The sequence below is a fragment of the Leopardus geoffroyi genome, chromosome B3 (genome assembly GCF_018350155.1).
Source record: "Leopardus geoffroyi isolate Oge1 chromosome B3, O.geoffroyi_Oge1_pat1.0, whole genome shotgun sequence".
NCBI lineage: Eukaryota > Metazoa > Chordata > Mammalia > Carnivora > Felidae > Leopardus > Leopardus geoffroyi.
Genome location: NC_059337.1, coordinates 88,235,225 through 88,255,201, shown reverse-complemented (window position 1 = coordinate 88,255,201; position 19,977 = coordinate 88,235,225). Strand labels below are relative to the sequence as shown.

The window sequence follows — 19,977 nt, the reverse complement described above, 5'->3', positions numbered from 1 at the left end:
CAGCATTTTCTATATGGGATTAACACTGAAAACAGATTAGATACCCAACAATGAAAGTGTTTAAATTATGGTAAAACACAATTTGGATTATTAGGCTATAATTTAAAAATCAGCTAAGATGTAACAAGATTCAAATATAAAATTTCTAGTCAATTTGTAACTAGTGGCAAAACTACTGGTAGCTTGGTCCACAGGTATTTCCAATCCCCTCTTCCTTTCACTCCCCTGCCCCCCCCCCCCCTTTTTCCTTTTCTACCTCTTACTGGAAAGACTGGAAAGGCTTACAATTTTGCTTCCCCACCCTTCTCCAAGCTACAGGTGATCCTGGTATACACTGTGGCCAACAGATGAACACAAATCTGCTGTGAATTTCTGGAGGTTTTGCCTTCATGACAAAAGAATCAGATGTGAAAGGCTCTGACTCCTTCCCCCTTTTTTGGTCCTGAGTACAGACACATTGCCTTGAACTGCAGTGGCCATCTTGTTACCACAAGGGAAAGGCCAAAAGATTCTCAGAGACATTGGTATTGTGGGATCAATCATGGAACCAATGCTAGTAGCCATCTCCTCTAGCTCCTCTAGACTTCTTGTTGTGTGAGAAAAATAATCCCCTACTGAAAAGCCATTGCTACTTGAATTTGTTAAAGTAGAAAATATTCCTAACCAACAAAGAAATAGATAAAAAATACATAAATTATAAGTGATATGAAGAGATTTGACAGACAAAATGATGTGTTAAGAAAAAGTATTATTGAAAATGTTAAAAAGTTAACAAGTTAAAAAGAGAGTGAGACAGAGCGTGAGCGGGGGAGGGGCAGAGAGAGAGGGAGACACAGAATCTGAAGTAGACTCCGGGCTCTGTGCTAATAGCACAGAGCCTGATGAGGGGCTCTAACCCACGAACTGTGAGATCAGGACCTGAGCCGAAGTTGGGCACTTAACCGACTGAGCCACCCAGGCACCCCAATCAAAATTATCTTAATTCTAATAGTAAGGACATTTATCCATTATCTTTTGTCAAGAGTCAAACAAGATTTTTTTTTTTTTAATGTTTATTTATTTTGAGAGAGAAATAGAGAGGAGTGGCAGATAGAGGAAGAAAGAGAATCCCAAGCAGGCTCTATAATGTCAGTGCATAGCCCAATGTGGGGCTTGATCACACAAACTGTGAGGTCACGACCTGAGCCAAAGCTCAGAACTTTTTTTACAAGAAAAGTTCATGTGTATATATGTAAAAACACAATGAAACAGCACCTCTGTACAATTTCACCATACAGTTTCTGTACAGGATGCTTCACCAATAAATGGCACTCAATTTGTTTTAAAAGCATGTGATTACAGAAAACTGTTTAAACTATTCATCAAAAACTCGCTGGGATTTTCCAAAGATACTTTGGATATTCAAAGCAATGCAATTTATCTTCTGAATATCAAGTTGAGATGCACAGGTTAAGATGAAGACCCTTCAAATAGTGCTGAAGATACTTGAGTTGTCACTGTATATCCTCAGACTCAGGCTGCCTTCATCACCAGTATCTTCCGTTCCTGAGAGATCAACTACATCAAGATGGTTCATCAGCTAAATCACGCTGGTCAAAATACCTAATAAAAAAAGAATTTAACGTATGTTTAAAAAATGTTAATAGCACTATTTGTAATAGCAAAACACCACAAATAACCCAAATATCCATCAATAAGGGCACTGGTTGAATAAATAACAGTACATCAACACAGTGGAAGACTATGAGGCTTCTGTAAAGAAGGAATGAAGAAAATACCTACACTGCTATAGTGCAGTTTCTAGGATTTAATAAGTGAAAAAAAAAAAACGCAAGGTACAGAACAGTATGTTTAGTATGCTACATTTGTGAGCATGTGTACAAATGCAGATATATTTATATATACTTGCTTATACTTTTAAAAAGAAACAATGAACGATAAACCAAAAATTTATAATAAAATGGAAAACTAAGGGGGAGAAAAGCTAAAGACGATAAAGGTGAATTCTAAAATATTTCAAATGTATCTTGAATTAAAATTTTAACTTTGGAATAATGTAAGTATTTATGTAATTATAAAACAAGATAAAAAATAATCAAATGAGACAAAACTGCAGTAGAATGAAATATTTTTTACCTTCACTGGTAATTAAACACAAGTAAATAAAAATAATTTACATCTTTTTATTATGAAAATGGAAATATTTATATTAATTGAAAATGCCCAGTGTTGAATAGGAGATGGGCGGTCTCACTGACACTTTCTGGGAATACAGAAAGGTATGAGTTTCTGGAAGGGAAATTATTATTATTATTATTTTTTTTCAACGTTTATTTATTTTTGGGACAGAGAGAGACAGAGCATGAACGGGGGAGGGGCAGAGAGAGAGAGGGAGACACAGAATCGGAAACAGGCTCCAGGCTCCGAGCCATCAGCCCAGAGCCCGACGCGGGGCTCGAACTCACGGACCGCGAGATCGTGACCTGGCTGAAGTCGGACGCTCAACCGACTGCGCCACCCAGGCGCCCCTGGAAGGGAAATTATTAATAAATATCTGTTTTAAAACTACATGCCTGGGTGGCTCAGTCAGTTAAGCATCTGACTCTTGATTTCTGCTCAGGTCATGATCTCACGGGTTGAGTTCAAGACCCACATTGGGCTCCATGCTGACAGTGCAGAGCCTGCTTAGGTTTCTCTTTCTCCCCTCTGCCCCCCCCACCTCAAAATAAATAAATAAATAAACTTTAAAAAAAAGTACATGCATAAATAAATAAAACTACATGGCATGCCTTTCAACTTACTTCTAGGAGTTTGCCCTCAGGAAATAATAGGTTCTTCACTGAAGCATTACTTACAGAGAAAAACTAGAAATATAGGGAATTGTGGGGCACCTGGATGGCTCAGTCCGCTGAGCGTCTGATTTCAGCTCAGGTCATGATCTCATGGTTTGTGAGTTTAAGCCCCACGTCAAGCTCTGTGCTGACAGCTCAGAGCCTGGAGCCTGCTTTGGATTCTCTGTCTCCCTCTCTCTGCCCCTTCCCCACTCACACTCCGTCTCTCTCTCAAAAATAAATAAACATTAAAAAAAAATTTTTTTTAAAATAGGGAATTGCGATACATATAATATTGTTTCTTTACACCTTAATTTCCTCTGCTTGAAAATGAAAACAATAGGGGCGCCTGGGTGGCTGAGTCAGTTAAGCGTCCGACTTCGACTCAGGTCATGATCTTGCGGTCTGTGAGTTTGAGCCCCGCATCGGGCTCTGTGCTGACAGCTCAGAGCCTGGAGCCTGTTTCAGGTTCTGTGTCTCACTCTCTCTGACCCTCCCCCGTTCATGCTCTGTCTCTCTCTGTCTCAAAAATAAATGTTAAAAAAAAAAAAGAAAATTAAAAAAAAAAAAATGAAAACAATAGTCTCCATTAATAACACTATTATAAAGCAAGGAGCCAAGGGTTACTTACCTGCTAACCAGGCAGATTAATAAATTCAAAGCAGGAACCCGCTCATCATCTTTGCTGTCCTAAAGGGAAAAAAACAGAAAAATGTAGAGTTCTCCCTAATATTTCTGAAGCAAATTTGCTTTTAAGATGTAAAACATGAAAAATTTATTAGATAATAGTAATAATCACACGGCAATAGAAAACCTCAAAGAAAAAGGAGAAAATTATAGAATTAATAACCCTTGAGGAACATCTAACATGATCTTTTGAAGAAAGATCCTCAACAGGGAAAAGAAACAGTTGAAGGCTCAAAGGAGAATAACTTGGGAGAGAGATCTTTTCTTGTTCCAAGTAGAGGAGAAAAAAAAAAAAAAAAAAAAAAAAGAGCCTATATCCTAACTAGACAGTAGTGAAAAAAAATTATATAAAAATGTGTTAAAGAGCTTACAACTGAGGAGTGAAATCCTGGCTTCTAAATTAAAAAAAAAAATTTTTTTTTTTTAGTGTTTATTTTTGAGAGAGAGAGAGAGAAACAGAGTGTGAGCCGGGGAGGGACAGAGAGAGAGGGAGACATAGAATCTGAAGCAGGCTCCAGGCTCTGAGCTGTCAGCACAGAGCCTGACGCGGGGCTCGAACCCATGAACTGTGAAATCATGACCTGAGCCGAAGTCGGACGCTTAACCACTGAGCCACCCAGGCACCCCTTCTAAATTAAGACATACCAGAGGGGCATCTAGGTGGCTCAATTGGTTGAGCATCCGACTTTGGCTCAGGTCGTGATCTCACAGTTTGTGAGTTCAAGCCCCATGTCGGGCTCTGTACTGACAGGTCAGAGCCTGGAGCCTGCTTCAGATTCTGTGTCCCCCTCTCTCTGCCCCTCCCCCACTTGTGTTCTGTCTCAGTCTCTCAAAAATAAATAAATAAATGTAAAAAAAATAACAGACATACCAGAAACCAGTTCAGGTAAGGGTTCTCAATTGTAATGAAGGTAGTTGCTGAACTGTATGTTTTATAAAGTGGTCTTACAGAGTATAAAATTTATTTATTTATTCATTCATTCTTCATTTTAAGATTTTTTTAAAATTACTTTTTTAAAGTTTATTTTGGAGAGCTTGTGTGTGCACGAGCAGGAAAAAACGTGGAGAGAGAGGGAGAGAATCCCAAGTAGGCCCTGTGTTGACAGTGCAGAGCCCCATGGGGGGTTCAATCCACAAACCATGGTGAGATCATGACCTGAGCAGAAATCAAGAATCAGACACTTAACTGACTGAACCATCCAGGCACCCCAAGATTTTAGTTTGTTAAAGTAATCTCCACACCGAACGTAGGGGCTTGAACTAACGACCCCACAATCAGGGGTCACATGGCCTGCCAACTGAGCCAGCCAGGCGCCCCTGATATTTATTTTTATACATTTCAAGATATAGTCACAATAACCTATTGAGTAATGTTGTGACAGACATATCCCATGTTAATTCAAACTCAGGACAAACTTCCTTGGTGTTAGTGTACTCAACTCTATGTGTCAAGTGCTATATGGAACAAAGCTAAATAAAACCTACTACTTGCTAATAGCACAGAAGATGAAATATCTGTATTAACTTTAATGAAAGGAAAAATGTGCTAAGTGCCCATAAAAAAGATACAAAGTATACTGGGAAAATAGAGGATACAGAGATTCTTCTTAATTGTTAGGATCAGGGAAAGTATCATAGAAAGTAGTGGAATATGAGGCAGCCTGGGTAACTCAGCTGGTTAAGCGTATGACTTCGGCTCAGGTCATGATCTCAAGGTTTATGAGTTTTAGCCCTGCACTATTAGTGCAGAGCCTGCTTGGGATTCTCCCTTTCTCTCTGCACCTCCCCGGCTTGCACTCTCTCTCTCTCTCAAAATAAATCAATAAAAACTTAAAAAAAAAAAGTAGTAGAATATGAGCCAGATTGTAAAAAGTAAATGGTATTTAGATGCAGAACTAGAAGCCTGAAAAGGCACTTCTGTAGAGGAAATAAAGTCTAGGAACAAAACATGGGAAATATTTACTGAGTATTAGTAGCAAGTACATTTGGCTTGGAGTACAGGCCATATAAGTTAGTTTGGGCCATAGCATGGATGTTTAATGAAAATATTTTGGAATAGTCAGTGGAGAACAAGTATACATTTTGTGGAAGGGAAAGAAGGGATGAAAGAAAAAACCACAAATGGGCTTAATCCAGCATAAAATTTATTTATAATGCTGCAGGCATGAGTTAGTTAAGCATCTGACTGGAGAAATTCAAAATAATCATTTTGTCAGAGACTGTTAGTTGACCATTCCAGCTTGTGTCCCCTTACTATTTAGCAAATGAAGCTCAGTTTTAGCTAAGGACACTGCCACCAGCTAAAAGTAAACATTTCTCACAGTTCCTTATGGCCATGTGACTAAATTTTGACTGAGCTACATAGCCAGATGTGCTTGTGGAACCTCTGGGAAACTTTATTAGAGGATACCTTCTCTTCTTTCTAGCTTCCTAAAAGCAAATAATATAGTGGCTGAAGCTCCAGCAGCTGTCCTGGATCATGAGGTGAGCTTGAAGATGGAAGCCACGAAGCAGAACTGAAAGGCCTGGGTTACTGCCATCTTAAATCTGATCTATCCACTTGTAGACTTTCCTTATTTAAATTTTTCTTTTTCTTTAAGTAGGCTCCACACAGAGCCCAATTTGGGGCTTGAACTCATGACCATGAGATCAAGCCTAGGAGGCAGACAATTAACTGATTGAGCTACCCAGGAACCCCTTAATATTTATTTCTTTTAAACTTGATTTAAGTCATCTCTACACTCAATGTGGGGCTTGAATGATGACCCCGAGATCAAGTCACATGCTCTTCAGACTAAGCCAGCCAGGCACCCCCAGACTTCTTTTATCTGAGAAAAAAACAGTTCCATTTTGTTTAACCTGTTATTTTAGGCCTATTTTTATTACGTGCCTAAATCTAACCTCCACTAATAAAATATTCCACATTTTCCTATTTCAATGGGATCCTTTTTATCACCATATAAATTGAAGAGTGCTTTCAATTTGAAATAGTAAGTTGTAACTTACCACTAAGAGTCTTACTTCAGAGCACCTTCTTGCAAGCTGCCGAATCAGTGAATGAGCCTCAGGTAATAAAGGTTTTTCAAGACAAGCCAATAAAGCATAAAGCCACCTTCCCTAAACAGGATTTTAAAAGGTAGTAAGTAGCAAATACTACACTATAAGTTTAACTTAAAATTGTCCAATGTTGTGTCTGGTTATTTGCTATGGATAACTTTATGTAACATTTAACTGTATTATGTTTGGATACAGACAACAAAGGATCATCTAGACAGCCAGCTGATCTCTTTTGTATCCTCTTACTATAAACACAGAACATCAGACACTTCAAAATGCCCTTAGCCCTAAAGAGTTCATTTCAGAGGTTCTTACTATAAATGAAGCCCTAATTCATGACCAGAAAACTACATTAAGAAGTGTGTAAGTCCATGCAAAAATTAAGATACATTTTTTCCTCTTCCGTCCATAGACAGATACATGAATAATTTTATAATTTTGTAACTCTGTCCCCTGTGTCTATACAAAGGAACTATACTCTAGATGAAATAATGTTTTGATACTTCTATACTTCTATTAAGTACCATGGCAAATGAAATCTATCCCCATCCTCTTTTAAAATGGTTTTTTCAGACCACTAAAAATAAATAAAATAAAATAGGTTTTTTTCTTTTCATTTACAAAAGGAATATATATTTAATGCAGAAAAACTGAAGAATACAAAAAGCACAAACAAATAAACCTGCAATCCCACCATTCAGATAAAATTTTTGCTAAAACTTAAAAAATGTTCATCTTTTTCCTATTTACACATACAACTTTTAAAAGATAAAGTTTTATCATTATTGTAACATTAATAGTGGGGTAATGACATTTTGTTACCATCTCTTTTACTTGCAATACATAATAAATATCTCCCAACATTGTTAAATGGGATTAACGAGGGAATGTTATTAATCTCAACATAGCACTTATATAAATACTCTTTAACCAAGTACTTATCATACTTTCCTATCATAGCTGGTTTATTCTTTCTTTCCCCCAAACTCTGTGAGGTTATAATGATAGATATTATACACCCAGGACTCAGTCTAGAGTTGGAACACAACAGGAGCTTAATTAAAATATTTGTGAAATGAATGTTCCATTTTGGATGCACCAAAACTTACTTAGCCAATTTCCTATTATTGAGCACTTAATGGTTTAATTTGTTGCTGTTATATAAAAAATAGTGTAATAAATGTCCCTAAAATAAGTTTTAGAGCATTTCTCATTGATTTCTTGGGCTAAATTCCTAGAAATAAAATGGTGGTATCAAAGCGTATGTATGTTCATAAAGGTTTCTGAGATATAACCACTAAATTTTACTCCATAAAAGATGTATCCAATTATATTTCTACCAGCAGTGTATATGACAGAGTTTAATCTGAGCAATACATCACTTTGGAGAAACCTAAAGAATATTAGAACAACTGTTACATAGCAATTTATGCAACAAAAGTAAATTAGCTCCTCAAGCAACCCCAAAATCAATAAAACTTTTTCCTAAACAAAAGATTCACATCTAGGTTTTTTTAAATAAATAGTAAGTGGAATTCTCTTCTATATCAAAAAAGCTATTGTACATTTAAACTTGACTCACATGTTCAGCACCACATTTACTATATATAGCTGGCATACAGGTATTCAAATGGTGCTTAAACCTCTGATTGTCTAAGATTTATACTGAGAGGTTCCTTTTTTCAAAGGTCAGCAAACAGTGAGCACACTGTGGCAATACTAAAACATAAAACCCACCACAAAATAGCAAAAAATTTTTCCTTAATACTTTTATATTTGGATGAAAAATGAGGCTGTATTTCTCAAAAAAATATTAAAGTAATCCCAAGTACAGAAATTTTCAAAAAGAGTTCCATTTTCCTTTTGTTAGTATATGATAAGCAAACTTCATGATCTAGGTTTTTACTTTAAACACTGATATTCTCAATAGGAGTGTTCTGATGGTATGGTTACTTGGATACAGAAATTGAACACTGTTGATTTAAGAGACAGTTATTCAAAGTTAGACTCAAAGGATTAACTAGGTTACAAGTTAGTAAAGCAGTTGTCATTGGTTCAGAAACACTTCGATGGTTCCTCTGGCAAATACAGTTACTTTTTGGTAATATGCTTTCACTAATTAATAGGAAAAACCAAACTTACCACCCTCTTCAGTGAGTAATCTTTAGAAGTTAAAAAAAAAAAAAAATCAAAAAAAATCTTACAGCACAGAGTTAAAAAAATAAAGATTAAAGGAAGAGAGGGAAAACAGGTCATGTAATACTGCTAAAAGGTCACTATCAGACAGAAAGAATTGATACAGAATTTAGAGTTCAATACACAGATGCCAATGAACAAGTAACACGAATATGAACAAAGTTTTCTATTGAAGGTATAGCTAATATACTAATGCATGGGAAAAATATTGTTTCACTGACACTGAAAGAAATATAAATTGTCTTTAATTTGAAATACTACTATAAATTCACTCAATTTGAAAACAGAAATTATAAAATGTTAGATTGAACCATACTGAATTACTGATAATCAAATGTTTTTAAACTACAGAAATAGCAATTGCATATGGTTCCAGAAAAATAGAGTTGCAGGAAAAAGAAATATGAATCCTTTGCTGACGGCATTCTTAACTAGTTCATTCCTTTTGGAAAGCAATCTGGGAGAGTGTTACAAATGCTTATAAAACCTTGACCCAATAATTATATTCTAGCAATATCCTAAGAAATTGACAATTAAAATGAAATTAATATAAATGTTTATAATTTAGTCATGATTGTAAAATATAAGGAAGAACTCAAATGATCATAATGAGAGAATCAAAGTAAACTATAAGGCATTAAGACAATGGAAATTATGTGAATTATATTATCATACGGAAACATATATATGTAATATGAGCTAAAAATTCCAGAATAATACGTTAATTATACTATGTAAAAGACATGTTTGAGCACTGAATCAGAAACAGTGATTTATTTTTTTAATTTTTGTTTATTTTTAATTAAAAAACATTTTTTTAATGCTTTTACTTATTTTTGAGAGAGATGGACAAAGCCCGAGTTGGGGAGGAGCAGAAAGAGTGGGAGACACAGAATTGGAAGCAGGCTCCAGGCTCTGAGCTGTCAGCACAGAGCCCAATTTGGGGCTCAAACTCATAAACCGTGAGATCATGACCTGAGCGAAAGTCAGACGCTTAACCAACTGAGCCACCCAGGTGCCCCAACAGTGATTTATTTTGATTTATTTTTTAGAAGCAGTGATTTTAAACATTGTTTTCCCCTTAAGAAAAGTACATGTAACATAGCAGAGACTTAAAAGAATAAAATACAAAAACAAAAAATGAAAATCTAGTGATAAAGGATATCACCATCATAATTATGTAAGAGCCTTATCTAAGCCAGTTGGCTGAATGGCAAGCTTAGAAATTTGTACACTATATAATGTTGGTTTATCTGTTTCTCCCAGACAGATTCTAAACTTCTGGAGGGCAAAGATTATATCTTATGCTTTGACAGGGAGCTTTGGAGCCTCAGGTACACTCTTTTACAAATATCTTTAACTATAAAAAATACATGTTTCTAAAAATCAAATCTAGCTTCAAAGGACAATAAAATTTCTTACTAGGGGATTAATGCAGATAATTCATTTATATAATGCCCATCAAACTGACCCCGTTTTTGAAGGTGAAAAATGAGCTGTGAATATAAAACTATAAAGTAGAGGGGCCATTGAAGCGTAGTGGTTAAGAGTATAGCCAGACTGCTGGGGTGTGAATCTCTGTTCTGCCAGTTATGAGATGTGTGATCTTAAGCAAGTTACTGAATCCTTATGTGCTCCAGTTTCCTTATCTGTAAAATGCAAATAACAGCTCATAGGTTACTGGAGGACTCAAGGAGTCACTATATTCAAAGTTCTTAGAGTAATGCCTGGCACATAGTGCTTGGTATTATTGTTGGCATTTACTATTCTTTTGTGGATTGGATTTCAAAGCCATTTGAGAAAATGTATTTCAAACTTTGTTAAGCCAGTCAAAATGGGACCTCCAGACTGGATGCCAGTTTGTGACTGTTTGTTACTACACTGCCATGAGATATGTTGCTTCTCTCAGGATATAAATCAACTCTTTAGTTGACTTTTTCTAAGGCAAGTCTTTTTCAACAAAAGAAGTAGCATGTTGATTTGCATGCTAGCATAAATTACTAATTTCAGTGCAAACAAACATAGTTTACATCATACACATAATTATACACAGGTATGATACATACACCTATACATAAACATGTTAGTCATATCTCATATATGAAATAAGTATGTATAATTTTGTCTGCATTATTAAAATAAAAAGAAGCAATACTACCAATTCTGGAGTAAAGTCTCTTTCTCCAAACCAATTACTCAGATATTCCAAGACACTAGTTACTGTTGCCTAAAAAAAGGAGAAAGGGGAAGTGGAAGAAATGAATTAGTAATAAAACAAAGACAAGCTCAACATGGGTTTCATTAAGTTTAGTTAGAAAACAACTCTGATATTTAAAATGGTCCCATTCTTTAGACTTCCAGAGAAAATTATGATTGTAGTTAGTAATTGGTTAGGTGGCTCACTCAGTGAGAAGACTTTTTAGACAAATATTCTTATATACTTTCAAGTATCAATATCTTGGTTTAAATCCTAGGATTTAGTTTGTAACTACTAATTTAGTTTATAAATACTCGAAAAATTCCATGTGCTCTTAAAAAAATCTTTGCATAAATACCTTCAAGTTATTTTCATTAAGTCAAAGTAAAAATATAAAAAAAAGTTACTGTGGAGAAAGATCTGTTTTAAAGCTATATAGACAGAATTTATTAAACTATTGAAAATATTCTCTTGCTTAGTCAAGTATAGTTGGACACTGAGAATGACTACTACAGCATTTAATGCAAATGATCAAGTAAGTGAAACTGTTAGCCAGTATATGATTTACAACAGCGTATGACCCTTAAAAAATTTTATCTTCCAAGGGCACCTAGTGCTATGTGAAGGCAAAACAATCAAAATTTTTACTTGCTCTTTAAGTAGGTAATAGAATTCCTCATCCTAAAAGACTGAAGAACCAAAGTCCATTTTTCTCCCCTTTTGTCTAAGAAATTATTTTATTCTTTTTCTTTTTAATTTTTTTTTAATGCTTAATTTTGAGAGGTAAAGAGAGACAGACCTTAAGCAGGGGAGGGGCAGAAAGAAGGAGACAGAATCCGAGGCAGACTCCAGGCTCTAAGCTGTCAACACAGAGCCCAATGTTGGGCTTGAACTCACTAACTGCTAGATCATGACATGAGCCGAAGTCAGAGGCTTAATCAACTGAGCCACCCAGGCGCCCCTGTGTATTTCATAGCAATTTCACCTTCATTTTACTTCAAATCCCAAAATCTGACTTATAACTGAAATGTACACAATTGAATAGTTTAGCAAAATGATTTAGCATGAGCTCTGGACTTAGGTCAAACTGGGATTGAATCCCAGTGTTGCCATTAAATTTTGCTGAAAAACCATCTCCAATTCTGTTTCCTAATCCATAAAAGTTGGATATTAATAATAACTCCCCATAAAGGGTTATATTGGTGATTAAATAAGAACTGTTAAAGAGTTTAGGACAGGATCTTACATATTGTAAGTGTTCAATAAATGTATTCATAATACTTTCATACACATTGGAAATAAAAGAATAAATACATCCTTATTATGGATTTTACCTGATTCATTCTGCTAACAATACTAAGCAAGGGAGGAAAACCAATCTGAAAGAAAAATGAGACTGAAATTTACTAAATGGTATTATAAAGGAGGTATTGAAAAATGTTTTTCAATTTGACTACATAAATTTAAAGATAATGATTTCAGTAATTAAAATGTTAAAGTATGAAATTTCTTAAAATGATAATATGAAAAAATTGATACTATGACAATAACATGTTGTATACACTTTTTCAAAATCTTCAGCTAAAGCTAACATTTTAGGAATTAAAGGTACTTGACTTAGAGTGATTTTTTTTCAAACCTAATCTGATTCAGTTAAAAAAGTACGCTGAAGTTTAATGCTGGGATCCCTCATTATGAAAACAGCACTGATTTCTGAGAAAGTTAAGAGGATATGCATTAACTCTGCGTCCTTAAATGGTTCTTTCACATGATGTATTTTACTTGTATATATAAGTAAAATAAATACAATAAATTTTAATAAGTTTTAATTGTCAAATTAAAATACATTTTGAAATCTAACATACATTATGGATATTACCCAGAAGAACAACAGATTGTGTAAGAAACAGTGTCAAGATAGCTAGCTTATAGATCTGAATTTACTTATACCCCTACCACCATGTGTAAGACTGCCTATTTTCCCAACCCTTGTTGACACAGAATATCAAATTTCCTTTGTCAACGTTAGCTGGAAAATAGCAGCTCAGTGGACTTATATTTCTATTACAAGTGAATGCAGGCATCTTCTCATGTAACAGAAATTCATATTTTTCTTTCTGTGAGCTACTTATATCCTTTGCCTTTTCTGTTTTAATTGGGTTCTTGATCTTTTCATGATTTTTGGAGATTTTACATTTTTTGGACCAATTAGTTTTTGTTGTTTTGTGAAGTGTTGTTAACACTTCATCTCCAGAATATGAAATCTACTAAGTATTTTTTTTAGGTTTATTTATTTATTTTGAGAGAGAAAAAAAGAGTGCACGCATGCAAGTGGTGGAAGAATAGAGAGAAAGGGGGAGAGAGAGAATCCCAAGCAGTCTTCCCACTGTCAGGGCACAGCCTGACGCAGGACTCAAACTCAGGAACCGTGAGATCATGACCTGAGCCACAACCAAGAGTCAAGAGTTGGATGCTTAACCAGTCAAGCCTCTCAGGTGCCCCTGAAATCTACTAAGCATTTTTAAGCATCTGTGTCATGTTTTCCTTTGTTTCCCTGACGACTCAAAACTCATAACCCAGGCTAAAAAAAAGCCCTGGGGGCACCTGAGCAGCTCAAGCATCCGACTTCCACTCAGGTCGTGATCTCACAGTTCTGAGTTTCAGCCCCGCATTGGGCCTTGCACTGAAAGCACAGAGCCCACTTTAGATCCTCTGTCTCCTCTCTTTGCCCCTCCGTTGCTTGCACGCATGTGCACGTGTGTGTGGTTCTCTCTCAAAAATAAACATTAAAAAGAAAAAACAAAAATCCTGAATTTTATCTAACTCACAAAATTATCACATAGCTAAAACCTAAGAGATAAGAAGCCCACCTAAGAAAGGTCACAGTACACTGTTTCAAAAACTGGGCTGCACATTTTTTTTTTTTTTTTTTTTTTTTTAAATTTTTTTTTTTTTTTTTTTTTTCAATGTTTATTTATTTTTGGGACAGAGAGAGACAGAGCATGAACGGGGGAGGGGCAGAGAGAGAGGGAGACACAGAATCGGAAACAGGCTCCAGGCTCTGAGCCGTCAGCCCAGAGCCCGACGCGGGGCTCGAACTCACGGACCGCGAGATCGTGACCTGGCTGAAGTCGGACGCTTAACCGACTGCGCCACCCAGGCGCCCCTGGGCTGCACATTTTTAAGTTAAAGAGCCACTTAACTAAGTCATAGGTTGGCAAACATTTTCTGTAAAGAGGCAAACAGTAAGTATTTTAGGCTTTGCAGGCCACACATGGTCTCAGTCGCTTAGTATTATAAAAAACAGTCATAGCTCATTGGCTGCACAAAAACGGGCTGCAGACTAGATTCGGCCTAGGCTGTAGTTTGTGAAGTCTTTATGTTAAATGACACACCAAAATTAGAACACTTTTGTTTATCCACATATCACCTACTTGTACATAATCGATTCCAGGACCTTCACTTGTAGCTGGTCCCACAGCCCCTTCAGCACATAACCTTTCACCCAGACAAAATTTTTTCCAGCCTTCTTCATCTTCAGATTTTGGCTAAAAGAAAAAGAAAAAAAAAAAAAAAAAAAAAGGAATTTACTTATTTCTATGTATTTTTCTTTTACTGAATAGTAAAAAAAGAAGTGAGGTCCTCTGTATTCCCACAACTTCAACACAAAGATATGGTACCTGTTATGGGCTGAATTTTGTCTCACCAAAATTCGTATGTTGAAGCCCTAACTTCCAGTATCTTAGACTGTGACTGTATCTGGAGACAGGACCTTTATAATGGATTATATTAAAATCAGGTTTTTAGGGTGGGCTTTCATCCAATCTGACTACTGTCCTTATAAGAGGAAATTCAGACATGCCAAGAGGCACTAGAGATGCTTGTGCACATAGGAAAGACCATGTGAGGACACAGCGAGAAGATAGCCATCTGCAAGCCAAAGAGGCCTCAAGAGGAGTCAAACCTACTAACACCTTGATCTGAGACTTCACAGTCTATAGAGCTGTAAGAAAATAAATTACTGTTTGTTAAAACACCCAATCTGTAGTATTTTGTTATGGCAGCTCTAGCAAACTAATACAGTGCCCAAGTGTCACACATTACGTGGGACATGTCCAGTTTGGATCACACTTTAATGGACACTAACAAGAGTAGGCTCAGAAAAGGGTGATAAAGATGGAAACTGGTATGGAAAAAAAACACACTAAGAATGTTTATAAGAACAAAGGATGTTTATACCAGGGAAAGAGACAGGATGACGTACTTCGCATACCTGGAAGGGCAGTTCAGTCAAAGAAAGAATAGGTTTATATTACACCATCAAATGTAGGACCAGTGGGGAGAGGCATTCAGCTCAATGTAACCACATTAAGAAACAATTTTTATTTGTACATATCAACTTGCACATTACTTTGCATAGGTACAGTTTTTCCCCCTGAGGATAAATAGCTTTCATTAGATTCTCAGGACAGATATGAGACCCCGAAAAGGTCTATTGTACTAAAACAATGTATTTGCCCTTTCCATTACTCCATTAGGTCAGAGACTATTTCTGCTTCAGGTAACACTGAATAATTCCCGGATTATTAACTACAGCAGGTACTTTATAATAAATGATTGAATAGATCAATAAATGTTTATATTTATATAGTTGCTTTAAATGTCAGAATGCTTTAGACATTTTTCATTTCATTATTTACGTAACGATTACTTTTGCCATGATGAACATGTTATTGCTATTAATATTCCAGTTTTGATGGACCAGAATTTATTCAATCAATTATGTTAGGTCATTTACATTTTTGACAAAATTACGTTGTCATAATGTTACTGATGCAGCTTCTTTTTAAATTAGTAAGCATGTACCCTAAAGTCCTGATGCTGAGCAAGAAAAAAAAAAATCTACTCATCTACCCTTCCTCCCCTACCCCCTTTTTACCAGGAGGCCTCACAACACAGCAAAAGGCTTTATAACCAAACAAACTTCAATTTGAATTTCAGCTATCCCTTTTATGAGTTAAATGACTGTGGGCAAGTAACATTAGTTCATTTCACACTTTTCCTAGAGCAGAGCTTTCAATTGGTATGGAGAAGAAAGTAGAGTCTATATAGTGAATCTCTCAGCTTTCAGCTGGTGGTCCAAGGCTATGCAAGCAGCCTCCTCCGTTTATCCCAATGTGTCACCATGTAAAAGACATTAGGAAGCACTGCCTATAGGAAGCTTCTAAAACCTGGAATCTACCAGCTACCTGAAACTGTGAGCAAAACTGTGTGCTGGGGCACACAATTTTCTCCTTTGAAGATAAATAACTTGCGTTTGATTCTCAGGAAGAACATGAGACTCCCTAAAACATTAAAAGTATTGTCCTGGAACGATGTATCCATCTCCTCCCCAACTCCCCTTTTTATTCAGTAGTCCAGAGAGAACATATTTCCCGAAGAGTTTAAAATTATATCTAAGTTGATAAAGCACAGAAAATACTACTTTCTAGTATGCATGACGGGCTTTAGCAAAATGTCTGTGGTATGGCACCATTACCTCATTGAATCTTTTTGTAAATACTGAAAATATATTTATTTTCTTTCTTTAAAAAATATATTTATTTTCTAAAAAAGCAATGTCTAGAAGAACTCTTAAAATTTGTAGAGGCCTAACAATACCTATCCAAAGCCTCTCAAGATGCTATGGATTAAAACTGTCATAAAATAACAACTTGCATTACTGATTCTATATTTTTAAGACCACCAATATAATGGAATTGTTTCTATTAATGGTCAGTGAAAAGGAACAAAAATAATATAGGTTAAGTAGGTGAATCTTTAAAGACTGGCAATAAATAGGAACCATCTCAAATAGGTACACATTGTACAACTTAAAGAAACTTACATACCATGGTCACATTACTGTCCAACTGTTGTGATTTCCAGTGACTTCTATGTCTGATCACACTCTGAAGGAAGAAAAGTTAGACAAGTGATCTCCAGTGAATGGATAACTGAAAAGAAATCAGCTGTGCAACATTCTAACAATCCTGAAATTTGGAAAACATGTTTCAAACTGTATTATCTCTAATAATTATTATTTGGTAATTGATTCATAAATATTTTAACTTCATCCTTCAGAATAATGAATCTTATTTTTACAACTATGGTCTAAGAACAGAAATAAATCTTGATGGAGGAAGGGAGGGAGGGGAGAGAGGTTTAATTTGGTTTAAATAAAGTACACTTACCTGTCGAACAGATGAAAACTGTGCCACTTGTTGTTGTTGCCACTGAAGTGTGGGAGAATATCCTTCAGGAGCAGGCTGGCATCCTGAAAGCTAGAGATCAATTCATAAATATTACAGTAAATGTCAGTGGTATAAGTAGAATCTCATGCCTCTGTAAAGTAAAAGCAGAATCAAGATGAAGAGTAATAAAGTAGATGATGAAGACCATATAAGAAAAATACTATACTTTTTGCACATGCAAAACATAGGCCTTTCACTTTACTATTTATGTTCAAATTTAAACATTAGTAAACGGGGAGCCTGGGTGGTTCAGGCTATGATCTCATGGTTCCTGAGTTTGAGCCTGGAGCCTGGTTTGGATTGTGTGTCTCCCTTTCTTTCTGCCCCTCCCCGACTTGAGCGCACGCGCTCGCTCTCTCTCTCTCTCTCTCTCCCAAACAAACACACATTAAACATTAGGAAATGATCCTTGCATAGTCACTTCAATAAGAGCAATCCGGAATGGTTCATAGTTGAAGTTTCTAAACTAAGAAATATTATATGAGTCCTGAAGATATAATCTAGTCCTATCTTTCTATAATAACAAAACTGTTTGGGGCACCTGGGTGGCTCAGTTGGTTAAGTGTCTGACTTTAGCTTAGGTCGTGATCTTATGGTTTGTGGGTTCGAGCCCCATATCAAGCTCTGTGCCGATAGCTCAGAGCCTGGAGCCTGATTCTGGTTTTTTGTCTCCCTCTCTCTCTCTGCCCTTCCCCTGCTCTCCCTCTGTCTCTCTCTCAAAATAAATAAACATTAAAAAAAAAAAAACATTAAAAAAATAACAAAACTTTGGAAACAAATAGATACATCACAAATAAAGGATTTTGGTATGGGTAGAATGTTCTCAAATAATTTAAGACACTTGACTTTACAAGGGCTACTTCAGCTTCCTAAGACAGCACAACAGTTCAAAATTAATCACATACTGCCTTGAAATAAAACAGTACGGCCACTTTTTAAAAGCTAAGTATATAAGACCTTCTCTTCCATCAACTAAAAACTTATAAATAGGAATGATATGAAACATTACAGTATCTAAGTTAAAATTTCCTGATTATAAACATCAGATAAAGAAATTACTTAGAACATAAAAGGAAAAGGACTTATCACAATTTACAAACTGCTGCTTTCCTTTGACCTTAGGTTAAATAGTAAGTTCCCAAAGAGATCTTCTGTGACTACTTTATCTTGTTACTTATTGGTCATTATACATTTAATTTTCTTCATAGCAATAGTCACAATATATAATTATTACTTTGCTTGTTTGCTCTCTGTCTTCCTCAGGAGAATGTAAACTCTGCTAGGGTAGGGATTTTTCTGTCTTATTCTCTGTTGTATTCCCAGTGAGTGGCACAACCTAGTTGCTTAATTAAAAAATATGCTGGATATGTGGTGCCTGGATGGCTCAGTCAGTTAAGCGTCTGACTCTTGATTTCAGCTCAGGTCATGATCTTGCAGTTCATGAGTTCAAGCCCCATATCAGGCGTGCTTGGGATTCTCTGTCTTCCTCTCTCTCTGCACCTCCCCTGCTTTCTCTCTCTCTCTCAAAATAAATAAACACTTAAAAAAATATTCTGGATAATATAAATGAAAAACATGTTCAAGGTGTTCAAGTAGTTAGAAAAATGTAAGAAACTTGAGTTTCTATTCTTAAAAAACAAAACCCAGTCAAATTCAAAACATGCAAACTATACTAAGTAAGATTAAACACCAGTCCAAGAATAATTATGAAGACAACTGGGAAAAGGTTCCCTAAAAATAAAGGATAGTGTAAGTAACCTATTTAAAGAGTCCTTTAGGATTGGATCACCTCCTTAAAATATGATCAGTAAGTCTTCATGAATGCCAGGGTTACTGAAAACCTCTTTGGAAGCAGTAAATGCCAACTGTCCTTTTAGGGAAAAAGTACAAGTTAATGTCTAAAGTCACAGGGAGTAGTCAAATCTTACATATATCATCAGAGATACTGTGGGATACCAAGCATTGATCTTTCAATTCTGGCGGGGGCGGGGAGGAAGAATCCCCTGCTGGGTAATATAACTTACAGAAACATTCACACTTTGCTTCCTTTTCAACTTCTTTGGGTCAATTTGAGCTACCACAACATCTGGGCATTGAGCTGCTTCAATCCTACAAACAAGTAATAAATCCAAGAAATGTGATTACGGCTGTGCTTTGTTCATGTGTAGTAAAACAAGCGATCCATTTCTACAGTTCTTAACGAAATTAGAAAACAAAGTTCAGAATTGCAATTGAAGTACTAAACAATATATTTCTGAAATTAACTGGACTGAAAGCAAGGAATTTAAGAGCACCAAACTTGACACAGGTAAAACTCGCCCATATAAAGATACAATCAAGTGATCCTGATTCGACCCTACCTCGCGAGAGATTGGGGACGGCCACAGAGGCGGGGGCAGAGCGCTTTATCAGATTTAGGGGGCAGAGAGGACGACCAGCCCACCCTCAAGGGTCAGATCACTCACTGGACCCGCCTCAAGTATTCCTGAGGCGTGCTCGGGGGTACGGAGGGATCAAAACTTTCTGTCAAGTCGCAGGGCTCCACTGGCAACAGCCGGGGCATCAACTCTTCTACTGCAGACTCTGCTGGTATCCACGCCATGGTTTTTAATCCAGCAGTCCCATCCGGCGCATGCGCCAAATTTAGGTCACGGCGCAGGCGCAGAAGTAGGCACCTTAGGCGCGGAGTTGAGGGAGGCAGGGCTTAGGGGGCGTA

General features: G+C 36.3%; 1 protein-coding gene across 4 annotated transcripts; it reads right to left on the bottom strand.

Moving 5' to 3' along the window:
* Positions 1-1,212: 1,212 nt before the first annotated feature.
* On the bottom strand, positions 1,213-19,906 carry GEMIN2 (gem nuclear organelle associated protein 2). Of its 4 annotated transcripts, XM_045450760.1 has the most exons (10): positions 19,727-19,905; positions 19,286-19,370; positions 17,202-17,291; positions 16,860-16,919; positions 14,403-14,516; positions 12,303-12,347; positions 10,930-10,998; positions 6,525-6,635; positions 3,463-3,521; positions 1,213-1,602 (listed from the first exon to the last, which is right to left on the bottom strand). In XM_045450760.1, the coding sequence occupies exons 1-10, from the start codon at positions 19,861-19,863 to the stop codon at positions 1,563-1,565; spliced, it is 810 nt and encodes a 269-aa protein (XP_045306716.1). In that variant the 5' UTR covers positions 19,864-19,905; the 3' UTR covers positions 1,213-1,562. The 4 variants fall into 4 exon arrangements, with proteins under 4 accessions (XP_045306716.1, XP_045306718.1, XP_045306717.1 ...); XM_045450762.1 differs by lacking the exon at positions 6,525-6,635; XM_045450761.1 differs by lacking the exon at positions 12,303-12,347.
* Between the last annotated feature and the right edge of the window lie 71 nt (positions 19,907-19,977).